The 21428-nt window shown below is 42.5% G+C and overlaps 1 protein-coding gene across 5 annotated transcripts; it reads right to left on the bottom strand.

Moving 5' to 3' along the window:
- Window positions 1–19837, bottom strand: SERBP1 (SERPINE1 mRNA binding protein 1). Of its 5 annotated transcripts, none has more exons than XM_069788434.1 (10): window positions 19310–19836; window positions 15880–16042; window positions 14792–14929; window positions 14579–14674; window positions 13924–13998; window positions 11357–11534; window positions 8083–8130; window positions 5353–5526; window positions 4308–4346; window positions 1–3044 (listed from the first exon to the last, which is right to left on the bottom strand). In XM_069788434.1, the coding sequence occupies exons 1-10, from the start codon at window positions 19713–19715 to the stop codon at window positions 2988–2990; spliced, it is 1374 nt and encodes a 457-aa protein (XP_069644535.1). In that variant the 5' UTR covers window positions 19716–19836; the 3' UTR covers window positions 1–2987. The 5 variants fall into 5 exon arrangements, with proteins under 5 accessions (XP_069644535.1, XP_069644536.1, XP_069644540.1 ...); XM_069788435.1 differs by having other exon boundaries at window positions 14579–14650; XM_069788439.1 differs by lacking the exon at window positions 14579–14674 and having other exon boundaries at window positions 19310–19837.
- Window positions 19838–21428: the final 1591 nt, after the last annotated feature.

The following is a 21428-nucleotide window of genomic DNA, read 5'->3' as shown; positions in this document are numbered from 1 at the left end:
TCAGCTTTAGGCATATGTCCTGCGTTTATTAAAACAAGAGGCGTGGCTATGCAAACCAATCTCCATGGGCAAAGAGTCATTACAGTTAAGCGTGGTCTCAACTCCTCAAACTGCAAACACCATATATTCACACTGACTTCTGACATTTCAGAAGAATTTATGTCCTTTCCCACACAGCTCACACTTGCATTTATTAATCAGTCATGTTTCCTCCCAGCATCAGCGGCAGTCGGTCTGTAAGATGAACTTTCATGCTCAAACCTTGCCATCGTTACATTCAAAAGCCAATCTGCATCCTGTGCCTCCCTCTGTTTCTCTCCAGCTTTTTCTGCTGACCACCTTTTTCAAATTTTTCAGATTTTAAAAGGTCTAGTCCTCTGGATTTGGCATGACTGCAAAAGTATCAAGCAAGAGGACAGAAAATGTTACTGAAGAGCAAGCTCATTAATTGTAAATAAGCTACTCCGAAGACATCTTCCCAAGGCAAAGTCCATTCCTGGCAATGGAAATGCCTGGGTACCATCACCACAGGCAGACTGGACCTCTTGGGACAGAACCTAGATGAGACGCTATTAACCTAAGTGGTTTCATCTCCATGTGTTTTCATGACATTTTTAAAAGAGCATGAAAATAAACCTTTATTTCAGTTAACACCCACCAATATTAAAGATATATGTTCACAGTTTTAGTTCTTGACACAAATGGACTGAAAGAGGCAAATTTACATCTATCAGAACAGCAGACGGACCAATTGTTAAGTACAAGCTGTCTTAAAAATCATACGTGACATGCCATTTGGGAAACTGCTCTATGCTCTAAAGCAGAAGGGGAAAGCTTCTGACCAAATCTGGCTAGCAGGGCCCCAAACGACTGCCTGGCTGGCCCAGAAGTCATCTGGAAAAAAAAAATGCTGAGTGGCAACTAAAACAGCAAATATACAGTTTGCGTAAGGGGAGGAAGGTTTATGTCGCAGAGAAAGCTTTTCCATAAGTGTGTTTCTGCATATCAAGGCATTTGTTTAATTGTATTATCCAAGGTGTCCCTAACACTGGAACTGCAACACATTCTACCAAACCACAAAGGGAGAAGGGAAGAGGAACAACTAACTCAGTGCTGGACCTGCAACAGCCCCCACACTGAGCACCTGTGTGAGATCAGCTCAGAGTCAGGAGAAATGAACCAAGAGATTTTACCATCCACTGTTTGAAAACTTGCCTCCTTCTCACAGCCTGGTATTTTAAACTATAGGTGAGTGCACTAAAAAGTCTAATCCAATGATATTAACAGTGGTTTACAACAAAAACTTTTGTAGAAAATAGTTCAGATAAAGCAAGCCAGCTAAACACCACAATTAAGGAGTTTGATATTTCATATTCAAAGGTCTCCAATATTTTTTGCCTGTCCTGTACAGCTTTTAAAAAAATAGGGCGTTACCTTTTGTTTTCTATCTACCTAGTTAAGAAACTACAAATATGTTATAAGCTGTCCAAAGTGTAAAACATTAAATAAAATGAGAAACCTGTTTCTAGTCTCCTAACAAATGCTGCAGATAAAAATGCTAAGAAACCCTCATTATTAGTCATTCTCTCAACTCCTTTTGTGTCCTGAAGTGGTTAAGTTCCTGTTCACAGGGATTAAATTAAACCTATGGCAAATTTCTACAGGGGTGGAAAGGGTTTCTTACAATCGCTCTCTGAAAAACATTCATTTGTCAACTAGCAATCAGATCTCAAACACTGCACAAATCCAGAACAAAACTTTGACGGAGAGGTTATGTGTTGGGGGTTTGTTTTGCGTCGTCTTGTTGTATGGCGCATAGATTGCAATGTCCCCATCTGAAACGGTAAAGCCAAAACTCCCTCCTGCCAGACCCAGCCAAGGCCTGCGGTTTCTTCTTCAGAAGACCTGCCACTGTCAGAGCAGTGCTGTGGATACATCAGGTACTGATGTACTCGTGTCAAGAGGCTGTGCTGCTAAATTCCACGTCCCAGACGGAGTCCGGAAGGACTACCAGAGCAACAGCTACCACCTTTCCCCACCTCCCAGCTCCAACAACAGGAAAGGTTACTCTAATCTACAGGGTACCCTCTCAAACAAAAAGCATAGGTAATTTAAAAAGTTTTTTTTTTTTGCCAACAAAGCATCTTGTTCTGTTGAAGGGAGGAGGAGGGAATAAAGGTAAAAAGCTTGAGTGAAAGGTGTAATACGTTAATTTTAAAAAACTGTTTAGACCAATTATCCACACATCATTGCTGGATCAATACACAGGTATTTAACTATAAACCAATGTGCTTTGAATCTTTTTCAAGTATCTGGTATCAATTTTGTATAAAGATTTTGAGTAAACAAACTACCAAACATAGATGAAAAATGACTGTTTTTCCAAGTCTGAAATTAAGCATTAAAACTAAAGTACTCCAGGAGTTAGTATTCCATACAGCACTAACAGTCTGCCAAATTAAAATTCCACATATTCCAAAAGACCATGGGCTGATAAAAATCTGCTAAGCAGGAATTAAGAAAACGGAAATAGTGTGCAATAATTAAAACCCAGTTTGTAGTTTGGGGAAAATGTCTAAAATCCTGAAATAAAAAAAAAAACAAAAAAACCCACAAATGAAGTGAAAGCTTTTAACTGGTACACACTGTTCACACCTATATTTCAAGTTTGGAAACGCATATTTTCAAGCAGCAATACAAAAAAGTATCCATGAAGAATGCATAATCTCTGAAAAAATTATGAAAACATCCCTGCTACCATTACATTTCTAAATACAAAACTGACTACCATATTGTTGCTTCTGTGTAGCGAGAGAAGTTCATTTTCAAAACAGATAAAATTCAGTCTTTAGGTGTGAATGGTATGAATGACAGTCTCTTTTTTTTTTTTTTTTTTTTTTAAATTTCTTAGTTGTTTAGGATCCTTAAGCATGCAAGCCTCGGAGAGGAAGGCCCGACGAGGGCAGGGTTGGCTTATGACATCCAGTTTAGGACAGAGCTGGGAAAGCCTCTGGGTCATCTACATCAGGAGCAGAAGCACTTGACTGAAAGAGAAACATCAGAAAGTTATTACCTTCAGCAGCACCAAGCCCTACCGCATTTCTAATTCTTCACACATTACCAAGTCCTTCCATTTGCCAGGCAAACACAGGCTCGGCGCACAGCTGAGCTGGGCAGTGGGAGATGTTAGGACCGCTCAACTGCGGGCCCAGGCTGGGGCCCAGCCAGCGGGGACGGGGACAAGGTTAAGGCTCTGTCCCTGTGCAGACAGGCTGGGCAGCACTTGCACGGGGCAGCTGCAGGCAGGGGGACTGCCGGCACCCAAGACAAACGGGGCTAGGAATTCTTCCTTGTAAAAACTACTTTAACCTGAACCCTATTCAACAGGGAAATACCAGGATTCAAAGGAGTACACAGTACAGCAGAGTCAGCAGTCTAGCACTGGACAAATTACTACAAGAGCAACTTCCCCCCCCCCCATGATAAACAACACTTTTTATTCCAAGAAGGACTAGGCAGTCTCCTATACTACTTTTTGAATCAAAGCTATCTGAAGAGGCACTATAGGCAAACAGACCATGTCTGCGCACGATTATCGCACAAGGTTACAAGTACATTTCTCTTTCCATTCCTAAATAGATCCCTACATGTGGACCTATGCTATTCTACTAGCACATAACCATCAATTCTTACTGAGGGACACAACTGAAGTTTTACAGAAAAGGCCTGTTCATAGCACAAATGATGTTTCACACATTTAGTTTTTCCCCAGTCACAAACCAGCTGTTGATAAACAGAATTTTTGTGCCAACCTAGCCCTAGAAATTCATACATTAACCAAGAATCTCCTCAGTGCTTCCCAACAGGTTTTTTTAAAAGGCTCTGTACCACACCTAAAACAGTGCTGCCACGAAATGCAGAAATTAAGTATTTTAGAATACTTTAGAAATTCTTCACTTTGTCCATGAGGGATGTGGAAGAGAGGAAGAGTAGGAAGAGCCAGGATAGTGGAATTTCCTGTAAACGTATTCATTTATCAAGAGATATATTTAAACCGTTTCAATAAAAGTTGTATCAATACCTGTAGTGTCTTAGTCTTGCCTAGAGAAGTACCCAGCCCACAAACTAGAGTTAAAAAGTAATAGCAGGGTCTGAAACCTATAGCTTTAGCATCTCCATTTGCTCATTAGACAAAAGCAGAAAGCAAACTAAAAAAGCCAATGCACTGCAGGAGGGGTTAGTTTACAGTCCCTGTAACAGGAGGGCCTTTTTCACAGGTATTGTAAGTGCCAGCAGAGATCACCAACCTGGTTGGGTGTGTGGATCACATCAAACTCCTTAACCAACTGGAAGGAAATAAACAAAGTCAACATAAAATAAGCTGCAGAAAAGTTTTTAACTACTTTATGACAGCATTCTTGAAGAAGCAAGATGCCATATTAGTGAAACAACTCAGAGCAAACACCACCACCATTTAATTTCAATTCCTTAAAATTTTCTTATGTTGGTATCAGGAAAGAGCTTTCCAACTAATAAGCCTAAAACTTAAAGTGATCCAGTGTAAAAGAGAAAACAAAACCAGTGTCCTAGAAGAGACAAAAAAGAGCAAGTCTGGTCTATGTGAAGAAAGTCAAACCACACAGACTGACCTCATTTTCTATTGAGTAACAATTTGATTAGATGCATTTAAGCCAAGTAAAGTGATCCAGATCAAATCAAATCTTTTCTGTAGCTATACTATGGTGCTTCAACTTTACATGTTCTCTCCCCAACCCCACTCAGTACTTTTCCTGAGTATTTCCTTGGGGCTTCAGGACCAGGAGGAAAAAAATTACTGCAGATTAGAAAAAAAACCAGAGAATCCTATTTCCACATGAAAACTCTAAATTCCTCAAATTCAAGATATAACATGCAGCCGTAAAACCAGTCTTTCACCCCCAACAGGTCATAATGCAGGTACACCGCCCTGACTGTGTCTGAAAATAACCGCTCTAGCACTTGTGGTTCTGCTCTGGCACAAACAGAAGCATCTCACGGTACATTCAGATCTGTCCATACCAAAGAGTCATTTTTGGGGTTTAGACACAAAGATGGGCACTTCTTTTTTTAACCCAACCTACTCCCCACCCTCCCTTTTTTGTGTTTAACAAGAACACTGCTAAAACATTCATCCTTTTGTCCTAACAGTAACCTAGTTTAAAGTAAGCTTGTAAGAATAGGACACTTGGTTTTAAAACACGGTGTTTGTTGTCAGAGCATCTCCCCCAGAAAGAAGAGAGACACTCTCTGTATGAAAATCCTAATAATAACTGAAACTAATCTCCTTTGTAGATGAAAGCTGTAGCTACTTACCTTGTCAGTTCTGCCTCCACGGCTGGCCCTGCCACCACGTCCTCGGCCACCCCGTCCCCCTCTGCCACCACGTCCGGGGCGGCCGAGGTCTCCAAAGTTGATCTCCAGCTGGGATGTAATATCGTTTGCTGGCTTGCGGAAGTGGTGATCCATTACAGAGTCCTCAGCATGAGCCTGAAATGAGCGTTTCTTCATGAGTAAGAACAATCACCAAAAGAAACGTTTTCATCTGTAGTTGCACTCTTACCACCACAGCATATGTGTTCGCCTCCAAATGTACTCCCAAACTGATGATTACCTTGATCGATTCAAGTGAAAAGGTAGTGCAGGAATTGTTAGGAATCAAGTTATACCACTTGTCCAGACAACCAAACCACATACAGGTAATCAAATAAGCTCTTGAGCAAACAAAGGTATTTTGCATTTCCGAGACAATTCAAGGAAGCTCTGGAGTTCGTTCAGAGGAACATGTTTAGGCTTATCTGAGACCAAACTATCACCAAGCCAGTAGAGAACCTCATTTTCTAGCATTTCTCTTCTTCTCACTTCGTATCCTGAGAAATCTTCAGGTTCTATCAATTCATTGCATTCTTTTTAAATACTTACTTTGTAACCCATCCTTATTTTTCTCAATGGGTATTTTACCCTTTCTCATTTGCTTAGCCCTGTATAAATATTTAAAACAAGGCAGATGGCAAGAATCCCTTACTGGTTTGCATTAGTCATAACAAACAGCAAACGAGGCATAAACAGATCAAACACAATGTAACTGAAGTAGCTAAAACATTAATGCTAAAACAGAGAACCACTCTCACCAATTACGCTAAAAAAATACAACTCTCACCACCTTTGCCATGATACAACATTCTCTTACAGCTGGCTGGTTCCCAGTGCATTCACAGTGAGAAACCTGACCCTCGAGGAGCACGGTATGCACCGAAGAGTTATGTCTAACACCATAAATGCTACTATTCAGCACATTTGAGTATTTAAAATTGTTACACACTGAACACAAAAAGAACCAAGTGTTTTTAACATAATTATTTTTCCTGTTTTGCACAAATAATTCTTCCATGTGGTAAGTCTGGTTTTGGCACCTATGATGATACACAAAATGTAAAACTGACCACACTGGATCAGACCAAGGGTTTATCTAGTCCAGCACTCTGCCTATTACAAGGCCCAATCGTTATGTTTCGGAAACATGACAACATACAATGCTTTCTTTTCCTATAAGCCCCAAACTTCTGGCACAGCAATTATCAGTTTGCTTGGTTTTTTTCCTACAGAAGTGCCATGTTCAACCTGAAGCTCCTGACTCTTAACTTACTTTTCTTGTGGTGTAATTACACAATATGCTGACTTTCAAAGGCAACATATTGTGCAATTAAGCCCTATACCCTTTAATTACCTTTTGTGGATCCTTCATAAGGTAGCCAATGGATACACAGAGGTCTGCAGTCAAACAGCTGAAAGCTGCTTACAGGGATTTCTTGAGTCAGTCACAAGCACCATAATGTACAGAGCCATAAACAGCCTTCTCCCCCACCAATCTAATTACCCCTTTACGTGCCCAGCTGTACGTTTGACCTCCACAATGTCCTGCAGTGGAGAGCACTGCAATTTAATTAGAGACAATGAGAAATACCCCTCCATGCTGCTTTATTTCAAATATATTTCACTGGGATGTATTCCATGTAACAACTAGTCCTCATCCCACTCCTGATATTATAGATTTGAATTGTACATCCTTCCCCCAGAGACTGCTTTTCCAAACTTAAGAAGTTTGCCCAAGCAGTTATTTTTCAGAGAAAAGTCATTCCACACCTCAGCCTGATGAGGCACTACTCAAATGTAAGTACACCAACAATCTGTAAAACAGTACACAGTACCTCTTCTTTATCGTTTTGATTCCTTTCTTACGACTTAATATTTTATCTACACTTTTGATCACTGCAGGGTACGAGATTATATTTTCAATTTAAGGGAAGTCATATGACATTCTCTTTTGTGAGAGGTAGTATCTATGCATTTCCTTCCCTACACTGTTATTGCTTAAAAAAGAAACACTGCAGTCTACCAAAACCATTGCATTTTCACAACTTTGGTTTAACCACTAAACCAACAAATAGCAAATTCTACATGTAACCCAATGATGTCTTTAACCAACATAACTAAAGCTAATTTAGAACACCAATACAAGACTTGGCATATTCTCCTCATCCTCTTCTGTCACTTAGGTGATGACAGTCAGTCACAGAGATACCGTACAAATTGCTTATTCTGAATCGCCTTTGGAGGCATTTAATTTATATGTATTGGCAACTCTCAATAAGTCTTCTGATCTAATAACCGATAGCTTCTTGAAGGCATTGCTGCACTTATGGGTCTTGGGGAAGGCTGTCAAAAATTAAGAACAAGCTACTAGCGGACAGGGGACCAAAGCAGACAGTGAGATATGGAAAAACAACAGCAACAACAAAAAATAAAAAGACTCATGATAGAAGCATTTATGATAAGGTTGGAATTCAGGTCAATTAGGAGCAAGGGTACTAATTATGAAGGGTCCTATATGGTGCACAGTTAGACAACAGGCATGGACAGAAGAGCTTCATATTGTATCTACTTGTATTCTCCATTTTTGTGACTTCTTAATATCCAGACCTTCATTTCAGAAGGGGCTCATATTAAAACACAGGTTATTACCAGTTAGATATAAAGGATCAGTACCTCATTTGACTCCAGCAGACTCCCCTGCATTTCTGTCATCGCCTTTGTCTGATGAAAGTTGCGTGTCCACGCCAAAGTGACAAAAGGAACAAAGGGAGAAAACAAAAGGAAGAAATGAGACCAACTACATACAGAAACAACAGGTAATAAGGTCACATGAACTTGCTGGGTACAGATGTCACTGAGCACACGAAGCAGCAAAAGGATGAGATCAACAGCTGTGCAAGCATCCAGAAAGACTAGAGGATAGACTACACCACAGGCGTGGAGACAAGAGAAAGCTCAGACCGATACCAAAAAAGTTTAACACAAGCTGCTGGAAACTCTAGTAGAGACCACGTGTGCAGCCTGATCCCTAGCACACCTCAATACATCAGGCACACCGTGTACAGAACTAGACAGATAAGAGGGTGGGATGTTTAAAACTACTGTTAATGAGAAAAGGTTTCTGCACAGGCTGGATTCAAGAGTCATTCCTCCAAATTTTGAGGAGATGAACTATTCTTTTCCAAAACATATTTCACAGTCTCCGTTTGCAACCTCCTCTAAGGAAGCGATTAGATCAGCAAGAAAGTTTGAAGGCACAGGAAAGAGGCATGGCACAGCAGATACAGAGTAGGAATTGATCTACTACAGGGGTATCAGTCTTTCCAGGAGACCTGCATCCAACTTTTTGAACAAATTTTAGGAACTCTCCACAACGTAACTCCTTCCCATTTTTTGTTCAGCTGCACCAGCAGAACTTAAAAGACTGAAACCACTAAACCAGCTGCGGAGAAGGAACAAAGATCTCTCTTTTATGGCATAACCCAATCTCCTGGAAAGAGTCTCATTAGACTAGGGCTGCCAATACACGCTGCCAATACACATGGATTTCATATTAAACCAGCAAGAATCCAAGACCAAATTAAGAGTTCATTTTATACAAAGTATCACTTTCTAGTAATTGCATAGCAAACCTGGAAAAGAGGAAAGACCTCAGACAGGGCCAAGTTTCACCCCTCAGTGAAGAGCGCAAGTCAGAGGAGGAGGAGGACAGCTCTTTCACAAGACTAAGGCAGATGAACAGTACTAGATCCTCATACTCCCTTTTCCCACAGACTCCTAGGACATTCTCCCAATGTCACCCAATGAGGGTGGTCATCACAACGCTTCAATCCAAATTTCTGAGAAAATCTACTGGGGCACATTGTGATTTTTCAGCTGTAAGAGTACAGAAGATCTGGGGCTGAAACACAGAATTTACCTATAAACCAAGTCACTTCCACACATCAATGCCCTTCTTTATCAATAAGAATCACAGAAACCTTACACCAACCTTAATTTCATGACTCGTAAGTATGTCCAAGAGGACAAACAGAAAAAGAACAGCAGGTGATTGGTAGGTTTTGTTCACAACTTCTAAATATTCCACCTTCTAAACCTGCTCACAAAAGAGCCACAGTGAAGGCTTTCCTAATGCCTGTATTATAGAGCTATTCTGCTATAATACTTAGCAAAAAACCCCCCACACTGCTTCCCCTGGGATCAGTGAACAATGAATAAGTGAAACGGGGAGAGACATCTGCTGGGCATAAAAAAAGCAGGCTAAAAGCACCTAGATTTAAGGCAGTTTTGTCAATATCTCACTTCTGTGCTTATACAGCAAGGAGCTGTTAAAACATCCACCTCATTTCTTTGAAGAGAAGTTAACCAAATACACCTCTCAAATAGAACAATCTACTAATTATGTCAGTTCTTCCATGAAAGCAATTCGATTAGTTATTCTCATTGTTTTCATCTGGGTTTTTGAGTTAACTACCAATTCATTTTTCAAAAATACAGTACGGATCTTTCTAGCTTCTAAATTACTCAAGAGTACCACCATCTTATTATACTATCATACATGCAGGTATGTTGAAAAAGACTGTCTTCAGCTGAGTCAATGCCAAATAAATCTGCTTCGGAGAGACTGGGGCTGGGGGAACTTGAAGGACTACAGGTTTAGTAAATCTTGGTAAAGTACATAAAAGAATATGTTTAAACAGAATTACATAACATACAGCAACATTAAGTCTAACTCAATTTCCCTTTTCTACACAAGCCAGAGAAAGCAGTATTTAATGAACATGTCAAATACTGAACAGCTTAAAGTAAACAGAAAGATATGCATCATTTAAAGAACTGAACTACCTTACACAGCAAGAAAAGAAAATAGCACGACTGTCACAAAGTCAAACTCAGAATGAGTTCAATGAGATTAGAAATGGAGTTTTCATTGGGAAGTACTGAATAGTGCCTCCTCATCTGTATTATGCCCCCAGCTTAAAAGAAAAAAAAGGTGGCAAGGTGCAAGAAAGCAGAAATACTTATTAGAAGACCAAACAGCATATTATGTACTATTTAGTTACTTCAAAGGGTGTCAGAACCATCTGGTACACAACGTTGCAGGCCATGGATTAACAGTGGGCCACTTAAGATATTACAGTGTTAAAAACAAAGATTAATGCAGGGCTGCATTAGAAAACAAGAGCTCTCAGCACCTCCCTCCCCTTCTGAAGTGAAGGAGTATGTCTCTCCTTGCCACTCTCACTCTCTTGGAACAGAATAATTAAAATTTTGTAATGACTGAAATGCGTATGCTTGAGAAACTACAATTTTAAAATAATTCTACACCAACTACATGGAATATCACTGAAGCATCCAAATGTATTCCACCTGGTTTCTCAAAACCTTCAAGGGCACTTGTCTATATAATACTATAAAATGAGAACATACCTAGGTTACAAACTTAAGATACACAGCTTAGATATTAAGGTGTTTGAGGCATGACCAGTATTTCTTCAGCCTTCCATCATGTTTAGCAAGCACCATAAATCTGTGTACTGCATAAGACTAACAAGAGATGCTAAATAACATAAGCTTCCTTTAAAAAAAGCAAATAAATAAATTTGGTATCGACAAACTTTTTCTAAAATGCTCACCAAGAGACAGTCCTTACAAAGCCACCTGCCCAGATGCAGCAGTATTCCAGTCTTATCTCTAGATTATATGACGATACGCACCAACATAAGGGTACAGATCAACTGCTAAAACTAACCACAGTAAGAATGGCTACTTACTCTACTGCGTAACTGCAGTTTTATTAAGAGAAATGTTCTTCCCACTTTAAAAACTTTTAGCTACAGGTCAGCATCACAAAGAATAAGAGTCCCCACTCCAAGAAGTGGAATATTTCCATCAACAGAAAAACCTATACAGTCTCGATACTAGCAAATATTGAAAATCACTTTACCTCCTCGCTCTTTGACTTGTGAAGAACAAATCCTTTTTTCCATTGCCCATCAGCACCCTCATTTGGTTTACGGATGTTGAACTCAACTTTTGCACGATCCTTACTTTGAATAGCTTTCCACTCATCCAGGGTCATTTCCTTAGGACCTTCTTCCTTAACTTCTTCAACCTCATTCTCTCTGTAGTGAATTCATGGATATTATGATCATGACTTAGAACTCAATTCTAGACACAACAAATTCAAAATCAGTTGTTAATCAGCATCAGATTTTTAAAAGTTCATCAAGTATTTAGCAGTTAAGAGGTGTATATAAAAACCCCTCACTTCCACCACTCAGAAAGCACACATGAAAAATCATCTCCTTCAGCCAGCACCAAAAAAAAAACCCCTGAAAAAACAAAACCCCAAAACACAGCCAGACACCTTTAAGCAACTAAATGGTGAGCACAGCACAGTAAAATGTTAAAATTAACACTGACCCATGCCATCTATTCTCCACATTAATGACAATTTTCTTTACAAATATGAAAGCCCAACTTCTGCAATGGACTTGTTTGGAGCTTTGTCCCCCCTTTTTTGAGATACCTCTCTCCCAAAGGTTCAAGTTAAGGCAGTGAGAGAGAACTTGTTCTTACCACAATTTTCACACTTTTTATTTTTTTAAAAACCAGAATTTAATCAGCTTTGGATAGCCTGCTTTCTTTACTGAACCAAAGACAATTATTAGTTTCCCAGCTAACTGAAACAATTTTTACTTTCAGCTAACTTGAAAAAACAACAGCATACAACTCAGTTACTTGTGCAATATATCACCTCATTGCAAATCTTTGGTGCCTCTACCTTCTGCCAAAAAGCTACTTTTGAGTAAAACACACAACGACTATCCTCAATAATAGATCATGTTCCAACTACAAAGGCAGTCGATCCTCTAATTCTTCAGTGTGTTTATGCAACTAAATTTCTGATTTATAGAAAACTAGTGCCTTATACGTGCAGCAAAAAGATCATGAAAGCCTCAACTTAACAGAAAAAGTCTTCATTTTGTAGCCATTAATTTTGATGTAATCATGCAAAAGTTTTATGTAAAAATTACTGTATTTCAATTTTTTCTCATTTTGTAGGACAGAATGATTTTTGACATGGTATAATATTCAGAAGCACCTTTTCTGTTCAAGGCAAAGATACTACCCCTCAGTATTCTGCACATTTTACTGCAGTAAAACATCCTACGGTTCTGCTGAAACATTTAGGTTAGAGATCCACACCAAACCAGCCAACCTGAAAAACTAACCCATGTAAAGATGCTTTTCTATAAAGATAACTGATGGATTACTACAGATGTGTTATGCTTGAAACTGAGTACACAATTTCTGCAGATTTGAGGAAGAAGAAAAAAACCATATAAATAGCCCGCAGAATTTTGCAGATAACTGATCTGCACATGGATGGGTCAGTATCCGGTCAAGCACCAGGACACTGCTACTAACCAAGACCCAGGAAATACTGCAGACATGGCAAATTTAGTATATCCACATTTCCAATAAATGTAATTTTTTTTAAGGACCAGCTAGCTAGCATTTTCTGTCCAACGTCCGAGCTGTAATTCCTTAAAAATTCTCATACTACTTCTGTATACAAGATGACCTTAACCTTGGACCACCACAAGCTTGGAGAAGTAACAGCATTTAGTCTTTTTTCAGTTAAGCTAAATCCATATCTTATTCTCTACGACGCAGTAATTTTAGCCTCTCTACCGCTGCTAACCGAAGTTATTAATGAGGAAATCAAGCTATAGCAATTTCCACATTAGAAACCTCATGCAAACAAGTATTTCAAAATTCTATCTTATCTGTTTGCCATTTTCTTTTGAATCCACCATGAAGCACGTTCCTCATTAAAATACAGTATTCTATTTTACTAAGCTACCATAAAAATTTGTATCGCGTTTTTACATCAACTGTTAAGTATCACTACTGCTCATTCTGCTTCTCTAGTTACTCTATTTCATTCATCCAGTCCCTGGTTTCTTCTGTAATAGTGTCCAAGCAGAATGAGAAGCAATCAAGTTTAACTTTGAAAATTGCCTGCATACACAGAAGTTAGACAACGGAAGAGATACAACCTTTCTTCTACAGGCTAGTCAGCAGTCTCAACAGTTGTTTTGAAAAAATGAAGTTTAAAAAAAACTGCTTTGCACTGCCAGAAGAATCTTTTGTCCCTTTTTCTTGGTTGTTCTACCTAGTTATGAGCACAGCTGCTTTTAGATTGGGTACTTGGGAGCTGCAATCCTGAGACCCTAAGCGTCTTAGAACCGATTATTAATAACTAAATCTGAAAGTGACCTAAGAGCCTGCATGACACTAATGAACAGTTTCAAGATAACAATTTTTAGACATGCAGTTTTTGAAGAAACAATCTTTCAGCAGCACTGTAGATAATTTCATATCTACTGAAGAAAATATAATCTGGGTTTGGCAAAACAGAAGTAGGAATAAATATCGGAGGTTAAAGGCAAAGTAATACTACCTCTGAAGCAATCAAAGAACATTAAGAGGGGTGGTACTCACTTATTTTCAGAATCAGCAGGCGGATGTTCCTCTCCCTCTGGCGTTTCCTCAGTGACGGCTGACTGATCCAATTCACTGCAATTACATAATGTTTGGAGTTTTGTTTTTTTAACAGTTCATCCCTATTTAAAGCTACGTAAGATTAATGACCAACTTCTATAGCAGATTTACACAACCCACTCTTCTTTAAAAAGATTTCATTAAGGATTGGTGCTCTCTGTGCCTTTTAAATTCTATGCTTTCCACCTTCCTCATGGTTTTCCCCAACACTTACTAGTACCCATTCTGAAAGCCTCCCGCTGTACCTTGAGACACAAAATGGATTTGGGTATTAAAAATACTGTTTTCAATGTAATACTTGTAAAACAGCATGCTTAACCTGACCAAAACTGTTAAAATTAAATTGTTCTATTTTTAGTAAAAGCATTGTTCAAAACCCAGCACAAGACACCCACCCCTTAACAGTGAAGCCATCGCTTATGTTACAAAAAATTGCTAGTTTCCTAAATTCTGAAAAGGCTGCTTTAATAGTGCAGCAAAAATTATCAAAATCAAAGGCAAAAAGGCAGCTAAATCTTTACATTTTGCAAGCCATAAGAAATAGGATTTATTAACATTCTGCTAATAGTTTTCTGAGCAATTACAGGTTACTAACGTTAGCTCGTCTTTGACGGTTCCCCAGTTGTGTGATCCACTGCCACCACGCTTGTCCTCATGCTTTAGGCCGCTGAAATGTGAATGTGAAACAGAACTAACAAAACTGAGTTAACATTATAGTGTCCAGATACAGAAATCCAAAGGCAAATTTTAAAACATGTATTAATTGTAAAGAATAGCCAAAAAACAATAGAAAAAGTTAAAGACTTACGATCTATCGCTGCCACTATGTCTGTCAAATTCACGTTTGCCACGAGAGTCAAACCCATCTCCTCTGCCCATTCCACGGCCACGTCCACGTCCTCTTCCAAGTCCACCACGTCCACGCATAGGTCGGTCAATAATGGGTCTAGCATGGAACAGCCAAACATGAATATTTCACCTCCAAAAATTCACGGCATGGTTTTTAAAGTTTTCTTTTTCTCTTTTGAGAATACTGTTTGCTTACTTTTCCTTTGACAATTACTGTTTGTAACTGTGTCAAGGCTCTCATTTCAATGCCAAATTATTACACTGAAAAAACCCACATACATAATGCCTGCACTTTAGAATCTGGAAACATATGCTCAGAAGGATTACTGTTCATTTGCATCTTCTGGCACTAAATTCCAAAATTTATTGTTTGTATTGTGTTACATAACTAGCTGATACTACAATTTCAATTTAAATCACATTCATCCAACTTACTTTTAAAAGGATTTTAGCTTTGGCTACTAAAATATTTGAACACTGCTTTCCAAACACTTGAGTTCTGGAACCCTCATGATACCTGAGACACTTTATAAATCCTGCCTAGATGCAAGATGTCTTCACCACTTCCAGATCTGAAGCCACTGCAGCCTAGGTGTAAACACCTACATGGACAAACTTTTATTGTCTTTAAGTCAGCCGTACGGATTTAAGCAACAGCTGTAACAGCAAACAAATCTCATCCTGCAGGCAACAGCTATACTCAAGTTCCTTACCCAAGCCATCTGCTATAGATTTAGAGAGGTATGGTGGGTATCTTAATGATTTAAACCGTATTTTCAGTTACACCAATGCAACCGTTCACATTAGGTGACTCCCAGTCCAAAACTTGAGTCAAGTTTGTAAACAAAATCATGGAAAAGGAAAGAAAAGTGTTATGGTCTGCATGACATACGCTCTTCTTGTGACTGACAAAAAAATTAATTCAGTCAATTTAATTTTGATTCAATCAGCTGTTTGTTTTTTTTTTTAACTTAGTAGCAGAAGGCAGGACAGCCCCTTCCTATCAAAGCTAAGACAGTTCTTTGTCACACAAGACAAAATTCTTACTTATCAACAGAAAATTCTCCTCCTTCGCCTTTCTCATCAGCAGGTTTATCAAAGCGGCGCTCACGAGGAGGTCGTCTCTCTGGTCTCCTGTCAATAGGCTTGCCTTCACCCTGCTGTTGCTGCTGCTGCTGCTGATCAGGCCTCCTGCCAATACGTCTTATCCCTGAAACATCAGGCGAAACACATCAACGGAATGTGGAGCTGCTCCCAGAGAGATACTGACTCTAACACTGTAAAAATATTGAAGGTAAGCCGGAATTGAAGTTTTTCTTCTAGCCTTGTGACTAGATAATCTGAGCGACTATACCTTTATAAAAAAGTCCCTGTAGATCATTTGACTCTTCTTATTCACATTTTTACGCAGCATTTCAATCAAATTGTATTTTGTACAAGCGTACATTCTTACAATATTGTAGGAAACAAAACCTGTCAGAGCACACAATACATTAGTAATCTGTGTTAAAACGACAGGGTCAACTTTCAAAGAAGGATCACGGTAAGCAAGATTCCTTTATTCATTTTTATCCGAAAGGTGCTTTTCAGGTAAAACAAGTGGTTTTTATTTTGATGCACACCAAAACGAAGTCAGCATCACTGCACTGGACCCAAGTCCCTGTGCTTCATCCCACCATGCTCTTCTTCGAAACTGTTTTGGCCAGCAGTACTCCCCAGGGCAGGGCACCCTTACCCAGACAGGTGCCACTTGCATCCCCATGAGCAGGCAGCCCAATGCACTAGGTCCTGGTCAGTGACTAAATGGCATGTTCATCCACACCAATCCTCGCAGTCCAATACACACGCTCCCTGACAAAGACTCGCCTCCTTGTGCGCTTATTTAAGAATACACTGTGACACTGAACTGGCTAGCATTCTTCCCTCCCTTTCTATGCCTTCTGAAAGTTTTTGGTTTTTTTGAACAATAACTTCCCATGGGCATTATCTTCTTCACTAAGACATCTGAAGGATCTTCAAATACAGTTTTCTTTTCCACCCATCTGAAAGGCCTGTTTACTCTTCTTTAGAAAGATCTGGACAAACACATTACTCCTTTGTTATACTATTTTCCTGCCAAAACGTTTAGGGAAAAAACACTAAGCAAACCACCAAGGCTGGCTCAAGAATTGTGAACGATCTTTTCAATTAAAAGCTGCCTTTTTTTTTTTTAAATTTTTTAAAGAAATAAGTTCCTGCCTAACAAGCAATGTCACATTTGGGTGGGGCTAAAGAAGTTACAGTTGTAATGATATCCAAGCCAACACACCCACATGAACAATGTCTTTCTTACCTTACAAGCTGTACTTAACGTGAAGCTTGCATGACATACATTGCTTGCTAAGTAGTCCTTACTCCCTGAGGAAACACAGGGGTTAAACTCACTAAGATTTACTTTGAAAAGGACTCAAACTAAGGACAGACCATTTCATTTTAAGAGGTAGAGCTCAGCAAGGAAAGGGAACAGGCCAGTGCCACATAGGAGGTATGCTGCAGAACTGGAATGAATAATCCACGTCTTTTGAATTTCAAGTTCAACACCACGTGCTCAGAAAAACCTGGTTCCCAGTGAAGCCCAACCAAAAATACAAGTTATTTCTTCTTCTTAGTATCACAAAGCTTTGAACTGGTAATTCACCAGCCAAAAAATCTGCACCTCTACAGAGTAGTGGAATAGTTTTAAACTGCAATACATTCACACAGAAGTGTGCATGCTCGTCGATGCCATGGCATCAAACACCTTTATGATGTTAGAACTACTGTCCCCATAACGAAAAAAAGTAAAAAAAAAAAAATTAAAAAAAAAATTTTAAAAATCGAAGTTTTCAAACTGGGAAGTGACTTTGTTTACTACAGTGCTCTGTACACACTGCTACAAAAGCAGGCCTGACTTTCTCTGTTTCACTACTATAATAAGCCACGAAATACTTTTTTCATAGTGAAGTAGTGCTTGTTCTTGAAAACAAATGTGAAAACCGGGAGGTAAACATGGACTGCTAGCCCTGCCAAAACCCCTCTGCATTCTCTTGTGTCGGCCAAAGACACTGCCCATGTTTCAGGTTTACCTCATGAGGGACAACACCATAATTCTGTATCTGACTAGTACTTCCAGAGGACACTGGCTTAGCAAATTGCCACTTGGGACAAATTCTTGCATTCCTCACGTGGAAGAGCAACTCTCAAGCGTTAAAGTACAGAAGATCGGTAAGCAAAGAGTACCGTAACACAGCTCCTAACTTCTGCTTCTCACAAGGTGTTTTCAAATAACATTTGGGAGGCCCACTTTCTAAAACAACGAGTATATTAGAACTTTTTCTTCCTTAAAAAGCATAAAACGTGGTGGAGAATCATTTTGCAACATGCACCGCAGTCAGTGCTGAAGTATGAAGATGCTTTCACATAGCACTGTGCTCTTCCGAACTGGCTGCGTTTCTGAAAAGATCGTTTCGAGTTAAACTGCAGTTAGCAAGTGACTTCCTCACCTGCACGTCAAGTGCTGTCACCACATTTTGATGCATTTCAAGGGTGCCAATTTAATCAGAGTTCTGACCAATGCGACAGTGCGCTGAAGTCTGTGCACGGCACAACTGCCTGCGACGGGATGGGACGACAGCTCTCCCTCTTCGTGCAGAGCTGCATCCTACTAATTACCTTGCCCAGAGCATATTCGTTTAACCTACTTATACTTTCTTTTTTCAACAAAGTTTCCCGCGTGGGACGTCTTACGGGTCTACACAAACACGGCTGAGAATTCACCCAACCTGTTATTAAGAGGCAGCCCTCGTTCCTACCAACACCGTTCCCTAGAAAAACGACCCAGGTGAACGTCGAAAAGCCCAGGGACCGCCAGGCACCCCGTCCAATACCTCAGGCCACCCGAAACGCCGTTTAAGTTTAAGGATGCGTTGCTGGCGTTCCTCCAATTCGCCTTAACTCTCCTCCTCGCCGGCAGCCCTCCCTCCTCCGTGCCCCGCCACCCCGGCACAGACGCCCGACTCCATTTTGAGCGGGCCGCGGGGAACACACCGCCCGCGGCCACGTGTGGCCGGCCAAGCAGGCCCTGCGCGGTCGCCGCTCCTCCCTGAGCACCGGCTAGCCCGCGGCCGCCGCTAACGGGTGTCCCCGTCCCCCCCCGCGGTCCCCTCGACGCGGGCGTTCCCCGCCCGGCCGTCCCCGCCATGCGCTTCCCCACGTGGGTGCGAGGCCGCCGCGGACACGGGGCTGCTGCCACCGAGGACGAGGCCTCGGCGCTGCCCGGGGCTCTGGCTCCGGCGCCTTTCCCGCCGCCGCCTCCTTTGTGCGCGGCGGGACGCGGCCCCCGCGGGGCGAGGGGCGGCCCCTCGGCGGGGCCGGGCCCGGCAGCGCCGCGGCGTTCGGCTCGGCTCGCCTCCCTCCCCCGCCGCAGCCCCCCCCCCCCCCACCACGCTCCGCCGCTCACCCTCCTTCCGCAGCGGCGCGCCGGGCTGGCCGCTGCCCTCCTCCCGGCGGTCGCCGGGGCCCCCGGCGGAGGCGGCGAAGGGGGGCAGCGGGTTCTTGCGCTCCTTCTGGGACTCCCTGCGCAGCTGCTTGGCCGCGCTGCCCGGACCGCCGCCGACGCCGCCGCCGGCGCCCGCCTGGCCCGGGCCGCCGCCGCCGCCGGCCCCGCCGGAGGAGTTGGTCTGGGCGCCCGCCGGGCCGCCGCGGGCCCCGCCGCCGCCGCCCCCTTGGCTCCCGCCGCCGCCGCTCTCTTTCCTCCGGCTCTCGGCCGCCCGCAGCACCTCGAAGGGGTCGGACTCGTCATCAAAGAGCTGGTCGAAGCGGTTGGTGACGACGCAGCCGAAGCCCTCCTGCAGGTGTCCGGGCATGATGGGCCCCCGTCGGCGGGATCCTCCTCCGATGCTGCCGGGACCCCCCCCGCGCCCTAGCTCGCTGCCGCACAAGATGGCCGGCCCCGAAGAGACCCGCTTCTCTTCCGGCGCCGGGCACATCCGGGCACCTCACCCCCGCGCGGGGCACGACGGGAATGACAGGCGGCCCTCGCCCGCCGCCGCCCGCTCCCGCCCGCCGAACTACAGCTCCCGGCATGCCCCGCGCCGCCATTGTGTGGGGCCGCCGCCATTACCGCCGCCGCCATTATCGCCGCCGCGGGCGGGACCCGGTCGGGTGGGGTCCATCACGGACCCCGGCGGCCGCCTGAGGGGGTTAACCCGGGGGGGGTGCCGAGGGCCCTGGAAGGGGTTTGCCGTCAGCGGTGACATCAGTCCTGACGCCATCAGCCTCTCTTTTTTTTTTTTTTTTTTTAAGCGTCTTTCTGAACTCTAGGCCTGCGTGTCTGGCGGCGGGCGCCATTCGCCCCGCTTCCAGCCCGCTCTCCTCAGGAGCCGGGCGCCTTGCCTGTGGCAAACCTCCTGTCAGGGCCGCGGGGGATCACGGCCCACTCCAAACGGCCCGGCGGCTGCCCTTCGTGGGGAGGGGGGAACCGGTCATCTCAAGGAGATACTGAGGAAAAAAAGTGGGGGAAAAAACAATCCATAGGCTGGTTTTTTGTTTGGTTGGTTTTTTTAACAAATTCCGCTGTTGAAGTGCCACAAACCACCGGGGTGTACCTAGAGCTTATTTAAGGATTAAATAATGCAGGCTGGCTGCAACAGAGTTGCAGTTTTTAATTAGCTGTTAAGACACTTGAAGAGCATGCTGATACGCCTGAGTGAAAGCATGACCCGGTCACCAATTTATGCTTTCATACTTGCATGTATCCGAGTCCACGCACTAATATGCGAAACCGCTGAATACCTCACTCTGTCCTTCTTCACCACCTTGTTGCCTTATACAAATAGGTTAAAAAAAAAATCTGGAAAGCGTGGAATCACAGACAGACATTTTGGGTTTCCCAGCCAGGGGGACAGCCACGTGCGAGCCAGCGCTGCGCTCCCGCTCCGCAGGGTTTGTCCCATGCTGTGGTCGTCACTGCACCCACCATCAGATCCATCACGGACTGGGGGAGAAACACCCTGTGCCTTGTACGTTGAAGGTTAGAAAGGTGATAGTGCCACGGTGTTTGATTTGAAAGGAAGATCGTTCTTATGTCGTGATGGTGAAGATCAGTGCCATGAGTACTCGAAGTACCCCGCACACGGAGGCTGGGCAAGCACAAGCGTGGATGCAGCCCTTCCGTCGAGAGATCGACTTAACGCAGGGACGCGTTGCACTGCTGAAGATACAGAGCGGTTTTGCATTCAAAACCTGTGAATCTGACACTTCTCACTAGCATTAAACTGCATTTTAAAGCATGGCACTGGAGGTAAATGTGTGTGTCGCTGAAGGCAACTTCAGTAGCAGCAGTTTAAGAGAGTTGCTGCTACAACCAAGTAAAGTTACTGTTTCAAAACCTGGCAGATTTACCTTGGTCTTAGTTGTATAATAAAATTTCCTACTTTCATTAACATTTATGCTCATCTAATTAGCAGACACACACAATTAGGAGACAGTATCAAGTGAAGATGGTAAATATTTGCGGTATTAATTAGTCTTTAAAGTTCTGTTTATAGCCAGTGGGAATTATACCGAGAGATTAAAAC

Source organism: Haliaeetus albicilla, chromosome 8 (genome assembly GCF_947461875.1).
Source record: "Haliaeetus albicilla chromosome 8, bHalAlb1.1, whole genome shotgun sequence".
NCBI lineage: Eukaryota > Metazoa > Chordata > Aves > Accipitriformes > Accipitridae > Haliaeetus > Haliaeetus albicilla.
Note: the sequence above shows the minus strand (reverse complement) of the source record. Positions and strands in the feature narration are given on the sequence as shown.

Coding starts and splice junctions, on each gene's coding strand:
- SERBP1 (XM_069788434.1), bottom strand. CDS start 19,715: ATGCCCGGACACCTGCAGGAGGGCTTCGGCTGCGTCGTCACCAACCGC. Junction 11,535..13,923: donor CCTGCTGATTCTGAAAATAA/GTGAGTACCACC, acceptor AATTCACTACAG/AGAGAATGAGGTTGAAGAAG. Junction 5,527..8,082: donor GTCTGCTGGAGTCAAATGAG/GTACTGATCCTT, acceptor CGCTCATTTCAG/GCTCATGCTGAGGACTCTGT.